This window comes from Cydia pomonella, chromosome 8 (genome assembly GCF_033807575.1).
Source record: "Cydia pomonella isolate Wapato2018A chromosome 8, ilCydPomo1, whole genome shotgun sequence".
Classification (NCBI taxonomy): Eukaryota; Metazoa; Arthropoda; class Insecta; order Lepidoptera; family Tortricidae; genus Cydia; species Cydia pomonella.
In genome coordinates this window covers 9,221,180-9,233,486 of record NC_084710.1, presented here as the reverse complement: position 1 = coordinate 9,233,486, position 12,307 = coordinate 9,221,180, and the positions used below count along the sequence as shown (strand labels likewise).

Here is a 12,307-nt window from a genome sequence, read left to right as displayed (position 1 = left end):
CCATCTTGTGGGCTACATCGGAACAATAAACATCACATTTACGCCTCGCGTCAAAAATCTGACGGCTCCTGTGCAGAGGCATCTGCCTCCTACAGTTCATGCACGCTCCCTATTGATGGGATATTCAGCTGGAATTAAAGGACTTTAACCTTTTGGCCAACAAGACGTGTGCAGAGTCAGCAAACGGAGCTCATTAATAAAGTGCTTACATCATCATTGCCAATTTGCCAGCCTTTAATATGTATATCCCATTACTGTATGAGCACACACCTTCTGAACCTTTTTTCATGGTATATTTTCCTTTTGGTTTTCCTTGAATTTATTTACAAATATAGGTAGCTACTTATGCATGTTCCCCCTGGATGTTTTACTTCATTAAAAAGTAGCTAGTTTCATGTAGTTAATAGGTATGTAGAGTTAGATCAAGATAAGTTGACAGCTCAGACACTTCAAGTGTTATTTTAAATGTCAAACTTCTATGAAATTATGACGTTTACTTAACACATACACAGGCTGGGCTATCAAAATCGTTGCCAACTTATCGTGGTCTGACTCTAGTAACATATCACGTATGATAACGTGTAGGTATGTTTGATATGAAATATTTATTTAATTATTTTATTTATTTAATTTTTATTGCACAATACATGAAGGTACAAATGGCGGACTTAATGCCTTAAGGCATTCTCTACCAATCAACCAATGGGTTAAACCAGAAAGATTAAGTAGGTGCAGTGTCTTTTAGAGTAAATTTATTTGTAACCAAGACTATATATGAATATAAACTTACACATATACTTAATACAAATAAACATACATATATTAATACATACATAATTATACCAAGTGTGAATCATTAAGTCAATGAAGATGAAAGTTTGTCAAGGAAATACTTGCGCAACATGCGTTTGAATGAGAATTTGGTCTGCGCTTGTCTGATAGAGAGTGGGAGAACGTTCCAAAGTCTGATTGCCTGGACAGTGAAAGAATTGGACATGAAACCCGTTCGGTGTTGGGGGACAATGAGCTTAAGACTACGGGAAGAGCGAAATATTTCAATGACATTCCTTTAAAATAGGCATGCAGCTACTGTAAGTGCCCCAGCTTAATAGGGAGCGTGCATGAACTGCAGGAGGCAGCACAGGAGCCGTCAGATTTTTGGCGCGAGGCGTAAATGTGATGTTTATTGTTCCGATGTAGCCCACAAGATGGCAGAATCTACTATATGCACAAGAAAACACGTGACGTGTAAATGTACATGTTTATGGTTCCGATTCAGGCCACAAGATGGCAGACCCTCCAACGCGCACGGTCCGTATAGGGAAGAATAACGTTTTGAATTTAACGAAATAACGGTAATTTTTCTAGGATTTTTCATTTCGGGAGAAAACTGTTTCCACTATCTAAATCTTAACAAATCATGGAGAATGGAAAATATTTAGAAGTGGAATAACGTTTTCTCTTTTTGTATGGACTTACACGTGGTATATTTCTAATACCTAAAGTACCTTCGTCGCCGAACTAGCAGTGTAGAAAAGTGGATACTTAATACTGTGGAACCTCTATAACACAAATTTCAAGGGAAACGCCAAAAGCTTCGTGTTAGAGATTTATAAAGGGTGTCGACGTCGACTTAGGGTCGGCCGTACCAAACTGTCTGACACCGTTAAAGCATTCCCAAAAAAATTTTGTATGGGAAGTTTCATAGATCTCTGCTGCGTGACGTTGATTAGTCTGTTAACTGTGTGGTTGGTGGTGATTATATGCTCTTTGGGTTGGTGCAACTGACCCAGCCTGGTTCTTGCAGATCTATTTATATCTATCTATCTAAAGTCAAAGCTTATTACATTTTGACCGTGAAAAGGATTGTCAATGTTTAAAAAAACACGGAAAGACGGATGTGGAATAAGGTCAAAAGATTCCTAAAATTCGTGTTCTCACCTCCCGTTGACCTCTAATAATAGCACTTGCCAATAACTTCCTGTTTTCAATAATGGTTGAACGCACAGCGTGTTTATATTTTTTATTCAAGGCTGGAAACTGGTTTTATGGTCAAAATGCACCACCTTTAAAAACATTTCTGCTAATGATTATAATCTGAACAAGGTCTAGCTTCTTCTTCCGCCTATACGGAGTTGTTGTCACAAGAAATTATGCCTTTCTAGGCATCACTGGTAACATCGTTTCATTGATGGTAAGCAGTCTCCGTAGCCTATGTACGCCTGCAACTCCAGAGTAGTTATATGAGCGTTGCCGACCCTAACCCCTTCTCCTCGTTGAGCTCTGGCAATCTTACTCACCGGCAGGAACACAACACTATACTACTACTACTACACTAGTACAGTACTACAGTAGTAGTAGTACTACTACTACTACGATAGTATAGTAGTATACTAGCGTGATTCATCCTTCATGATAAGATTGATAACCCAGCTGTTATCAACTGATTTACAACGACGATTGTGTAACTCACGACTTAGCTCCTACGAGCACCATCATTGCAATAAATAATTGATGGGCAACTTTGTGATGGGTAAAGTTCAAGTTATAAACTGGAATAAATGTCATATACTAAGAAAAAGTGACCAAGGCCTCCAGTGCCCCAGGCTGGAATCGAACCAGCGTCCTCCGCTATCGCGGCAGGTGCCTGAGCCACTCGGCCACCGGGGTCACGGCAGCATTTGTCGAATTATTCCAAGTATTTCCTAAAAAATATTTTCTAAAAATAATTTAATTTGTTCTAATAGTAAAGTTCAAGTTGACGGACAGCCGGAAATATATTTGTCTATTTCCTTTTTATTACGGGGTTACAAAATACAGTGAAAAAGTAAGTGTGATACTTCGTCTTTTTTAGGGCTCCGTAGTCAACTAGGAACCCTTCTAGTTTCGCCATGTCCGTCTGTCTGTCTGTCCGAGGCTTTGCTCCGTGGTCGTTAGTGCGAGAAAGCTGAAATTTGGCATGGATATATAAATCAATAAATGTTTATGGACCCTGTCTGAAATAAAAGAATTTCATTTTTTTTTTTTTTTAATAAAGCCAACAAAGTCGTACAATAAAATCTAAAAAATTTTTTTTTAGGGTACCTCCCCTACACGTAAAGTGGGGGTGAACATTTTTTTTTGTTTCAACCCTACAGTGTGGGATATCGTTGGAAAGGTCTTTCAAAACTAATAGGGGTCTTCAACAAACATTTCTTGATAAAGTGAATATACTTGGAGATAATTGCTCCGAAAGAAAAAAAAAATTGTCCCCCCCTCTAACTTTTGAACCATAGGTCCAAAAAATATGAAAAAATCTTGGAAGTAGAGCTTGAGAAAGACATTAAATGAAAACTATAGTGGATATGATCAGATTAGCTGTTTTTGAGTTATCGCAAAAAGTTTCCCCTTCATAGTAAAAAGACGTACACCCACAGTTCATCCATTGGTTAACAATCTACCATACTTTAAGCTCCAGTTTAGCTTATTGTGACGGAAGAGTAACTACGGAACCCTACTCTGAGCATGGCCCTACATGCTCTTGGCCGGTTTTTTTATTCTTTAAGACATAAAAAATAGTAGATTGATAACCAAGGCATGAAAGGCATCCAACTCAGTCGAAGCAGTTTAGAGCCCAAACGCAGTGAGAACCTCAGTAATCCGAGACTGAAATGGTGCCTTTCACCAGAGTTACACTCTACTTTTCATTTCGAATACGAGGAAACCAAATAAAAAGAGACCAGTAATTACTCATACATAGATATGATAAAAGCCGTTTTAAGTGACTACACGTTATCCCTCTATATAGGTATTTAAATAAAAGTAAACAAAGTCTACCCTCAAATGGCTCCTTAAGCCAGTTGAGGATAGATGAAAACATTACATGATCAAATAATGCAGGTTAAAGTCAGGTCGTTCAGTGACAGATCCAGGCGGTTTTGTAATCGATTGGTTAACCAATAAATGTTACAACTACCCGAAAATGTACAAATTGTCTACTTTTATTTATAACCTAAAGATACAGAGAATACTCTAAAACTAGTTTTCCGTAAGGTCACGGTAAGTGCCTTCTACGCAACTTTAATGTTAAAAAAATGTTACCTATTGGTGTATTCTTTTGGTTCCCACATGATTCTGAGCTGGGTGTGGATACAATTCAACAAAAGAAAAAATATATTTTTTAACCACTTACTTACATTTTTGAAATAAAATAGATCCAATCAGCAGGAAATAAGACATCACTTTTCCATTTGTTTCCATCTACTTGCTCATGAGACGGGGAAAAAGAGAAATATGCCACTTTTTAACTCTAGGGTTGTAAATAATGTATCAATTTCAACTCGTTTCATAGATAAATAATGACCCAATTTCAGAGCACGAGACTGATGAGACATGAAATAGTAGATTCTGTCACAACGGACCAAAATATAGCTACTGCCAAGGGTTGCGTATTTGCGGCGTTTGAGGTTCTCCGCTGCGGACACGGCTTGACCAGCATCAATGTTAGTGCCCGGAAGATATACTTAATGTTTATTCGAATTAGATTTTGTGATGTTTTATATTTACCCCGTATTTTTCTCGCGTTGGTGTGGCGAAAAATGTTCTGTTCCACTCGGTAGCAAAGTTTGTTTAACCCTCGTGCCTTAAAACCCTCGTAATGCTCAAGATTGCACTATTCGAACTTTGCAATCTTTCGCTTACCTACTCGAGTATTAATATTAGTACAAGTGGTTTTTTTTTTTTTTTTTTTAATTTATTTATCCAAAAAAAGTTGGTACAATAGGTATATATTTACATAATATTTCGCCAAACATAACGTTTATCGGCGAATGTTGCACTCACTTACAGTTTTTGTGTACCCGATCTTATCTCGTTGAACATCTATTTTACCCACTTGTAAAACAAATGTTTAATATTATACCTACATACAATATTTACAGCACTCATAGTCTGTCTTACACGACACTTATCGCACTTTTATGAAATAATAACATTTATTCTGAATAATATAGTTAGGTATGAAAACGTCTAATATACCTAACGACAAGTAAAGTTTTAACCACACTTACAAAGTGGTACCTACCTAAGCCAAACTTTGTCAAATTCCACTGCACTGCACGGGCGAGGCGACCGATGCTTGGAATTGTCGATGGGACAGTTTAATAATAGGTCCACGTTGAATACCCATTCATTACTGAACTATCCTTGGATTCGAGCAGTTTCACCTGAGCCTGACTCGTATGAAAGATAGTCTATTGTTCCATTGATTGGATATTCAAAGGACAATTGAAGCTCAATTCCGTAGTATCGATAATCTTACATGACCGCTATATCGAGACTTGCAATTCTCCACGGTGTTTGCTCGCGCTTTACTAGCTCTTTATACATGTATGAGAATTGAGGATTCGCCGTGACTGAAGTAAAAGTAAAAAACAGTAAATAGGCAATGTCCAGAAGAAGATTTGCGTTCTTGGTTGAACGTTTGTAATCGTTTGTATATCTCGTAGATAAACCGTGCTACTGCAAGATGGCCATCCTATTTATCTATTTTTGACTTTGAGGATTAAAAAACTGGAGACGCCTTGGTTGTAATTTTCTGTACAAAACAGTCTGCCGGTTTTTGCGGGGGAGGGGCACGTCAAATGTAGGTATGGCTATTTCTACGGAACGCACAAATAGCCATGTCAGATAAACGTCAGTCCATACAATACATATGACCATTGGCCCAGCTTTTCGACAGAGGGGTAAACTCTTAAAGGCGTCTCCAGTTGTTAAATCCTTCAAGATTTTTGACAATCGTCCGTAACCCTATAAAACGCCTTCATTATATGACAACTTTATCCTAAACGTACTAAGCTTAAAAGGCCTTTTTGCTCGCAGACGTTTTAGCTCCGCTTTCCCCTATTATATTATATGTTACTATAGCACTTTTGAAATATCGGAGGTCTATGTCAAAATTTATTGCGCTTTGAAACCTTAATAAATGTCTAATTAACTTTAATTCCTCTACTTTGTCTGGTCTTTGTCGTCGTCCAACGTGCTAAGGGCGGCGCAAGAAAGTATCTGAACAAAAAAACAACCATTGTTCACAAAAAAGGAATAATACTGCACCTCTAAATAAAAGAAAGAATAATGCAAATGAAAAATGGAAACGAAGAGAGAGCTTAATTAAGACAGTAAACACGGCTGTGTAGCCTAAGAGTCTTTTTTGGATTTCCATAGGCAAAATGGCAATAACGGAACCCTTTTATTATTTAAATTATTTCCATTTGTGATATCGTACACTGTCACAGCCATTTTATTCAGTAACGATGAGGAATGTTAAAGAAAATTTGAACTGGTGGTGTGTTTATGTGACGTATATTTTAGGACAGATAAATAAAAATATATAATGTGGCACTCTATATATATGTAACTACTTTACTACCTTACAAAACAAATTCCCCCGCCGCATCTCTCTGTGTATGTATGTTCACGATAAACTCAAAAACTACTAAACGGATTTCATGCGGTTTCCACCAATCAATCAATAGAGTGATTCTTGAGGAAGGTTTTGATGTATTATTTGTTTGTGAAACCAGTGCGAGAATGGGGCAGGTCGCTAGTAAATGAAAAAAAATTGATTCGATCTATCTCGAAGTCTTTAAAAATTGGAAGGACTAAAAGGTTCTTAATAATCCAATATTTGAAAAAATAACACTCTTAAACTCTAAAATAATGCCCAGTTAGTTTTGCTGTTTGGTGTATAGGATGGAAACCAGCATGGTCCACGGAAGACCAGCTTTAAAAAGTAGTACCCGAGGACAAATTATAATAGCTTAACATCTGGATGGAGACGGAGACCTTTTTAGTGACGCTTTTAAAATAACATGGTTATACATATATTTAACATTTTTTGGAGAAATCAAAGCGGCTAGGCTTCAGTAGCTAGGACAGAGACTTAGAGAAAATGGGAGAGGATCGTGCCATTCGTGCCGTGAAGAGAGCGTATTTAGGACAACCAAATGGAAGACTCCCAATTGGACGTCCTAGGTACCACGGGAATGACCTAGTAGCTGAAGACCTGCTCAACCTCGGCCAACGCGACTGGCGACAGCTATCGCAAGACCGAGAGGCATGGCGTGATCTGGTGTCGGAGGCCAGGACTCACTTTTGGTCCTTGCGTCACCGTATTAAGTATATACACCGTGTTTTTTTATTTCCGTTAATTTCAGGGGTGCATTCTTGAGCTTAAATTAAGTAATCGCTTGCTCAAAGACATCGGTAATTTAATTAAATCCAATTCGGAAATAATCGATAATTTATTTTTATCTTATAAGGCCTTAACGAGCGTATACACTTGCCTTACAACCTGTTTACATATGGATTAGTGTTTAGTACGAGTTTATACATTTGCTACTTAACTAAATGTACGTACCTACTATCTCGAACGATCGATGTTCGAAATTTTTTTTTTTTTTTTTTTTTTTTAATTTATTTAGAAAACAAACAGCCTTTTACAAATATGTCTAAAGTAAATGAACTAAAAATAGGCCTAAAGTTTCCTACATTACTAAGAAAACTATTACATGGAAATGTAAATTACGCAATTATAAATTACCGGTTTAGTTGTGTGCTACATGCAAGTAAGTTAAGAAAACATACAAAAGTATGAAAAATATGACTGGAACCAAATTGATCAATTTCTAGAAAACAAAATTTGCCGAACTTTGTTCTTGAACACGGACAAACTATGAACAAAAATATCTATATCGTTAAGAGATTCATTATACAAATAACAAGTGCGCCTAAAGAAAGAGTTTTTAGCATACTGTGTGCCACAGGAGGAAATAGAAAATGTGGGTTTAGAACGTGAGTGGAAACGAGAGATTTTGAAGGAAACGCTATCTAATAAAAGGTTAGAATCTATGTGATTTCTAATAATTTTAAATAAAAATAAAACATCTAGATATGCTCTTCTTTTCTCCAATGGAGGGAGACTATGTTTAGCTGCTGACGAAAAATAATCACAGTTATAGCGGCCGGTTCTGTAATCAAGGGACTTACAAAAAATTTTCTGAATCCTTTCAAGTCGTGACTTATGAATGCCAAAATGTGGGCTCCAAACAACACTGCCAAACTCCAAAATACTACGGACGAAAGAGTAATACAAAACTTTTAACGTGAATGTACTTTTGAATGGTTTACTTAAACGCAAAATCATTCCTAATTTTTTATATGCTCTCGCCACAATATTATCTATGTGTTCAACAAAGGAGAGTTTAGCATCCAGAGTAATCCCTAAATCTCGGATCGACGACACCCGTGAGACACTGCCACCAGCTAACTTATAATCGAAAGTTATAGGATTATGTTTACGGGAAAATGTGATAGTGTAGCATTTCTCAGCGTTTAGAATTAAGTGATTTCGCTGACAATAGTCCTCAAATTGTGACAAATCGGATTGTAACGCAACACAATCATCATAATTCCTAATAGTCTTATATATTTTTGTGTCGTCTGCATAAAGTATGTGGGATGAAGACTGAAAGATAGTATCAATATCATTTACATATAGGACAAATAGAAAAGGCCCCAGGTGAGAGCCCTGGGGAACCCCTGAGGGAACGGGTAGAAACTTCGACCTATGACCCTTGAGTGCAACCGCCTGACTTCTATTACTAATGTAAGACTTTAACCACCTAAAGAGGTCACCGTGTATGCCGATCCTGAAAAGCTTCTGAAGTAAAATTGAATGATCTATTTTATCGAAGCATTTAGAGAAATCGGTATACACGGCGTCCACTTGATAACCGGCATCCAAAGCATTAATAATATGGTCGGTATAGGTGACTAGGTTAGTGTCGACGCTTCTACCTTTGAAAAAACCATGTTGATGCACAGAAATGTGTCGAGAGACCACAGCAGTCATTTCATTCGTTACAATTTTTTCGAAAACCTTAGCGAATACGCAAAGTTTCGAAATTGGTCGATAAAGCTTAATATTATGTTTATCACCGCCTTTGTGCACCGGTGTAATGATAGCCTGCTTCCAGATGCTAGGGACAATACCTTCACTGAGAGACTTTCTGAAAAGTTTAGCCAAGGGAGCCGCCAGCTCAACGTAAAGTTTAGAAACTAATAATGGATGAATGTTATCAAAACCTGCACCCTTATTAACACATAAGTTTTTTAAATGCTTGTATACTAAATCATCAGTAATATTAATACTAGAAATATCTACAGAAGGGGACGAAGGCTGAGGAGAAGGAAGTCGTGATTGATTACAACCAGAGACAAAAACAGAACTGAAATAATTGTTAAAGAGATCACAAATAACATTGCCTTCGGAGGAGGATTTATCATTAAAATACATGTTAGAAGGTATTTCATTTGCAGAAAATTTTGACTTAATAAAACTCCAAAAATATTTAGGTGAAGAAGTAATTTTCTTTTCACTGAGGGCAATGTATTTAGTATAGCAATCTTTACTAAGTTTCTTTTCCCTTTTTCTTAGTAATTTAAACTCAGCATAATCAATAACGTTATTATATTTTTTCCACCTAGCATGAGCATTCAATTTGTTTTTAATAATTTTAATTAAAGGTCTGTTATACCAGGGAGGATATCTAGAAGTTGAGCAAACCTTACGCTTTGGAACGAAATCATTAACCAAAGTGTTAAGAATAGAGTAAAAGTAACTTGTGGCACTTTCCGTGTCCATATCGTCGATCACAGACCAGTCCACATCGGAGATACCTTGCCGTATACTATCATAGTTGGCTAAATGATAAAGATATTTATAATGCGCTATGGAATTTAAAGACTTCATTAATGACAAAGGAAAAGAAATAACTAACGATTTATGATGTACATCTTCTTGTGTAAGAGGAGATAAACAGGCTGATACCTCACAACCAACATTACTCATGACAAGGTCTAAGATACGATCATGAGCATTGACACAACCATTGTACTGTTGTAATCCAGAGAGAGAGAGAAAATCAGAAAGTGCAATAGCTAAGGGATTGTTATTGTGATTAAGTGTTAGTATTGAAAAATTATCTATGTTCCAAATTGCGTGAGAAATATTAAAATCACCTAACAGCAGATAAGTATCACTAGGGTGACGGCATATTAGGTCATTGACATTATTAAAAAATAATTGCAACGAATCAGCATGATTACGATTATGGGGGAAATAAACACAGGCTATGCGTAAAAAGTACGCTCGCTCTGACACGGCAGAAGACGACCCCGTTGCAGCTAAGGGCAGAGACAGCCATAATTCCTCAGAGTACGTCGCACTACAAAGGTCGTCAGTGCGGAGCGCACGTAGGCCGCACCGCACCGCCACCAGCACGCCGCCACCGCGCGCCGCCGCCGACGACGGTCGATCCCGACGATAAACAACATAATTATGATAGAAAAATTCCTCATCGCTAAAATCCTCCGTGAGCCAAGTTTCGGTTAAACATATAATATCATAATCAGCCGAGAGTACGTTTGCGAGAAAAGAATGCGATTTAGTTCTGAGTCCTCTCACGTTCTGATAATAAATGCTTAACTTATTAAGACTGAACATTAATAGGTACAGTAGAAAATAAGGATATGAAGTAGTAGCATGGCTCAAAGTATGCCAAAAATTTAATATAATGTTCATTAAATATAAGCACGTTTACTACCAAGAGCGTATTATAAATATATGTTTTTATTATAATTACATAAAGGGCGCGACAAAATATGTAAACCGAGGGATTAAAGCACAGTACAATAATAATACAGTACAAATACCAAGTAACTTTAAATATACACCACTGGGCATTAATGTAGTACAAAGGTTGGCACAATTTAGTTAAACATAAAAGTCATTTAAGTTTTAACAGGTCGGATTCGGAGACGATACGTATAACCCTCGAAGTGTCATTTTTACGCAAAAAAATCTTGCATTCTTTCACCCACACATAAGCATAGTTCAGCTCAGATTTTACTTCGCGTGCACGCTTTAACAACAACTTATTAGCGGGCGTCAGGTGCTCGTTCAAGTAAACGTTGATCGATGGACCGTCCAAGCCGGCGTCAGCCGTGGTGATGCCACGGCGGGCGCGGGCCGCCGCCAGCAACTCGTCCCTGCGCGCCCGCCGGGTAAAGCGGACGATAATCGAGGGTGGACGAAGATTTTGCTGCTTTGCTTCCGTAGAGAAAACTCTAATCCGATGAATACAATCGATGTCCGATTGGTCAAGGGCAAAGCCGACCTTGGTACATATATTGTGAAATATGGTACGCAGATTTTCCCCTGAACGTAACGGAACACCGGTGATCTCCACGTTATTTAGCCTTCCAAACTGATCACGATCATTATTTTCCTTTTTGAGGCATGTAACGTGTTCCTGTAACTCTTTAATTTGCGGCGGCAAAGTCGAAAGGGTCTCTATTTTATCCTCTGTATTCGAAATTCTCTCCTCCATACTAGCCAGGCGCGACTCCAAGCTGCTCCACTTGTTGTTCAAATCAGTGACTTGCAGCTGAACATTATCTATTTTGGCCTCAATTGAAGCTCTCGAAATTTTTACTTCGGCAAACAAGTCAGCTAAAGAGGCCTCCTGAGAAATTTGGGGCGATTGCGGGGCCACTCGGCACGCGGGGCATCGCCAGGATGCTTTTTTCTCATTGGTCATACGCCTAAAGGTTGTTTCCGCTAACCCAGCACATCCAAAATGTAAGTGTTTATTACATGTGTTACATAAAACACCATCACTTACTATTTCACTACACTTGCCACACTCCATAATAAAATAGTTAAAGTAATACGCCGGTATTTAAAAGAATAAAAGATGCGACGATGGTTGTAAACACCTTATCAAAAACCAGGCGCGCGAGACACTGACAGTAAAGCTAAATGACCAAGGGCGAGGGGTCAAACTCACTGGTTATCTTTTATTAACGCATAAGGACACAACTAATCCCAATGACGGTGAGAACCGGACTGAAATCCCATTGATATGTCACAGTTTCAATTGTTTGGTTGGGTTAAATGTTATGCCCGTGTTACAACAACGCTATATGCAAAATTAAAATTCTTTTTACAGAAATAAAAATAATAATAAATAAATTAAAAAAAAACAAAAATTTTGAAAATTAACTATGCCATTAAGTTTCCTTAAACGTACTTACCCATACTCTGAAGTTAACGGAATAAAAAAAAACGGCCAAGTGAGAGTCGGACTCGCACAGGAAGGGTTCCGTACCATTATATATATAAAAACGGTCACCCATCCAAGTACTGACCCCGCCCGATATTGCTTAACTTCGGTGATTGGATGAGAACCTCGAGATTCGAAAGAAA

At 37.8% G+C, this 12,307-nt stretch overlaps 1 protein-coding gene across 1 annotated transcript; it reads right to left on the bottom strand.

Annotated features, from left to right (window-relative positions):
- Positions 1-10,826: 10,826 nt before the first annotated feature.
- LOC133520313 (uncharacterized) lies at positions 10,827-11,639 on the bottom strand. The gene has a single exon (XM_061854682.1). It carries the CDS (start codon positions 11,637-11,639, stop codon positions 10,827-10,829), a length of 813 nt encoding a protein of 270 aa, XP_061710666.1.
- Between the last annotated feature and the right edge of the window lie 668 nt (positions 11,640-12,307).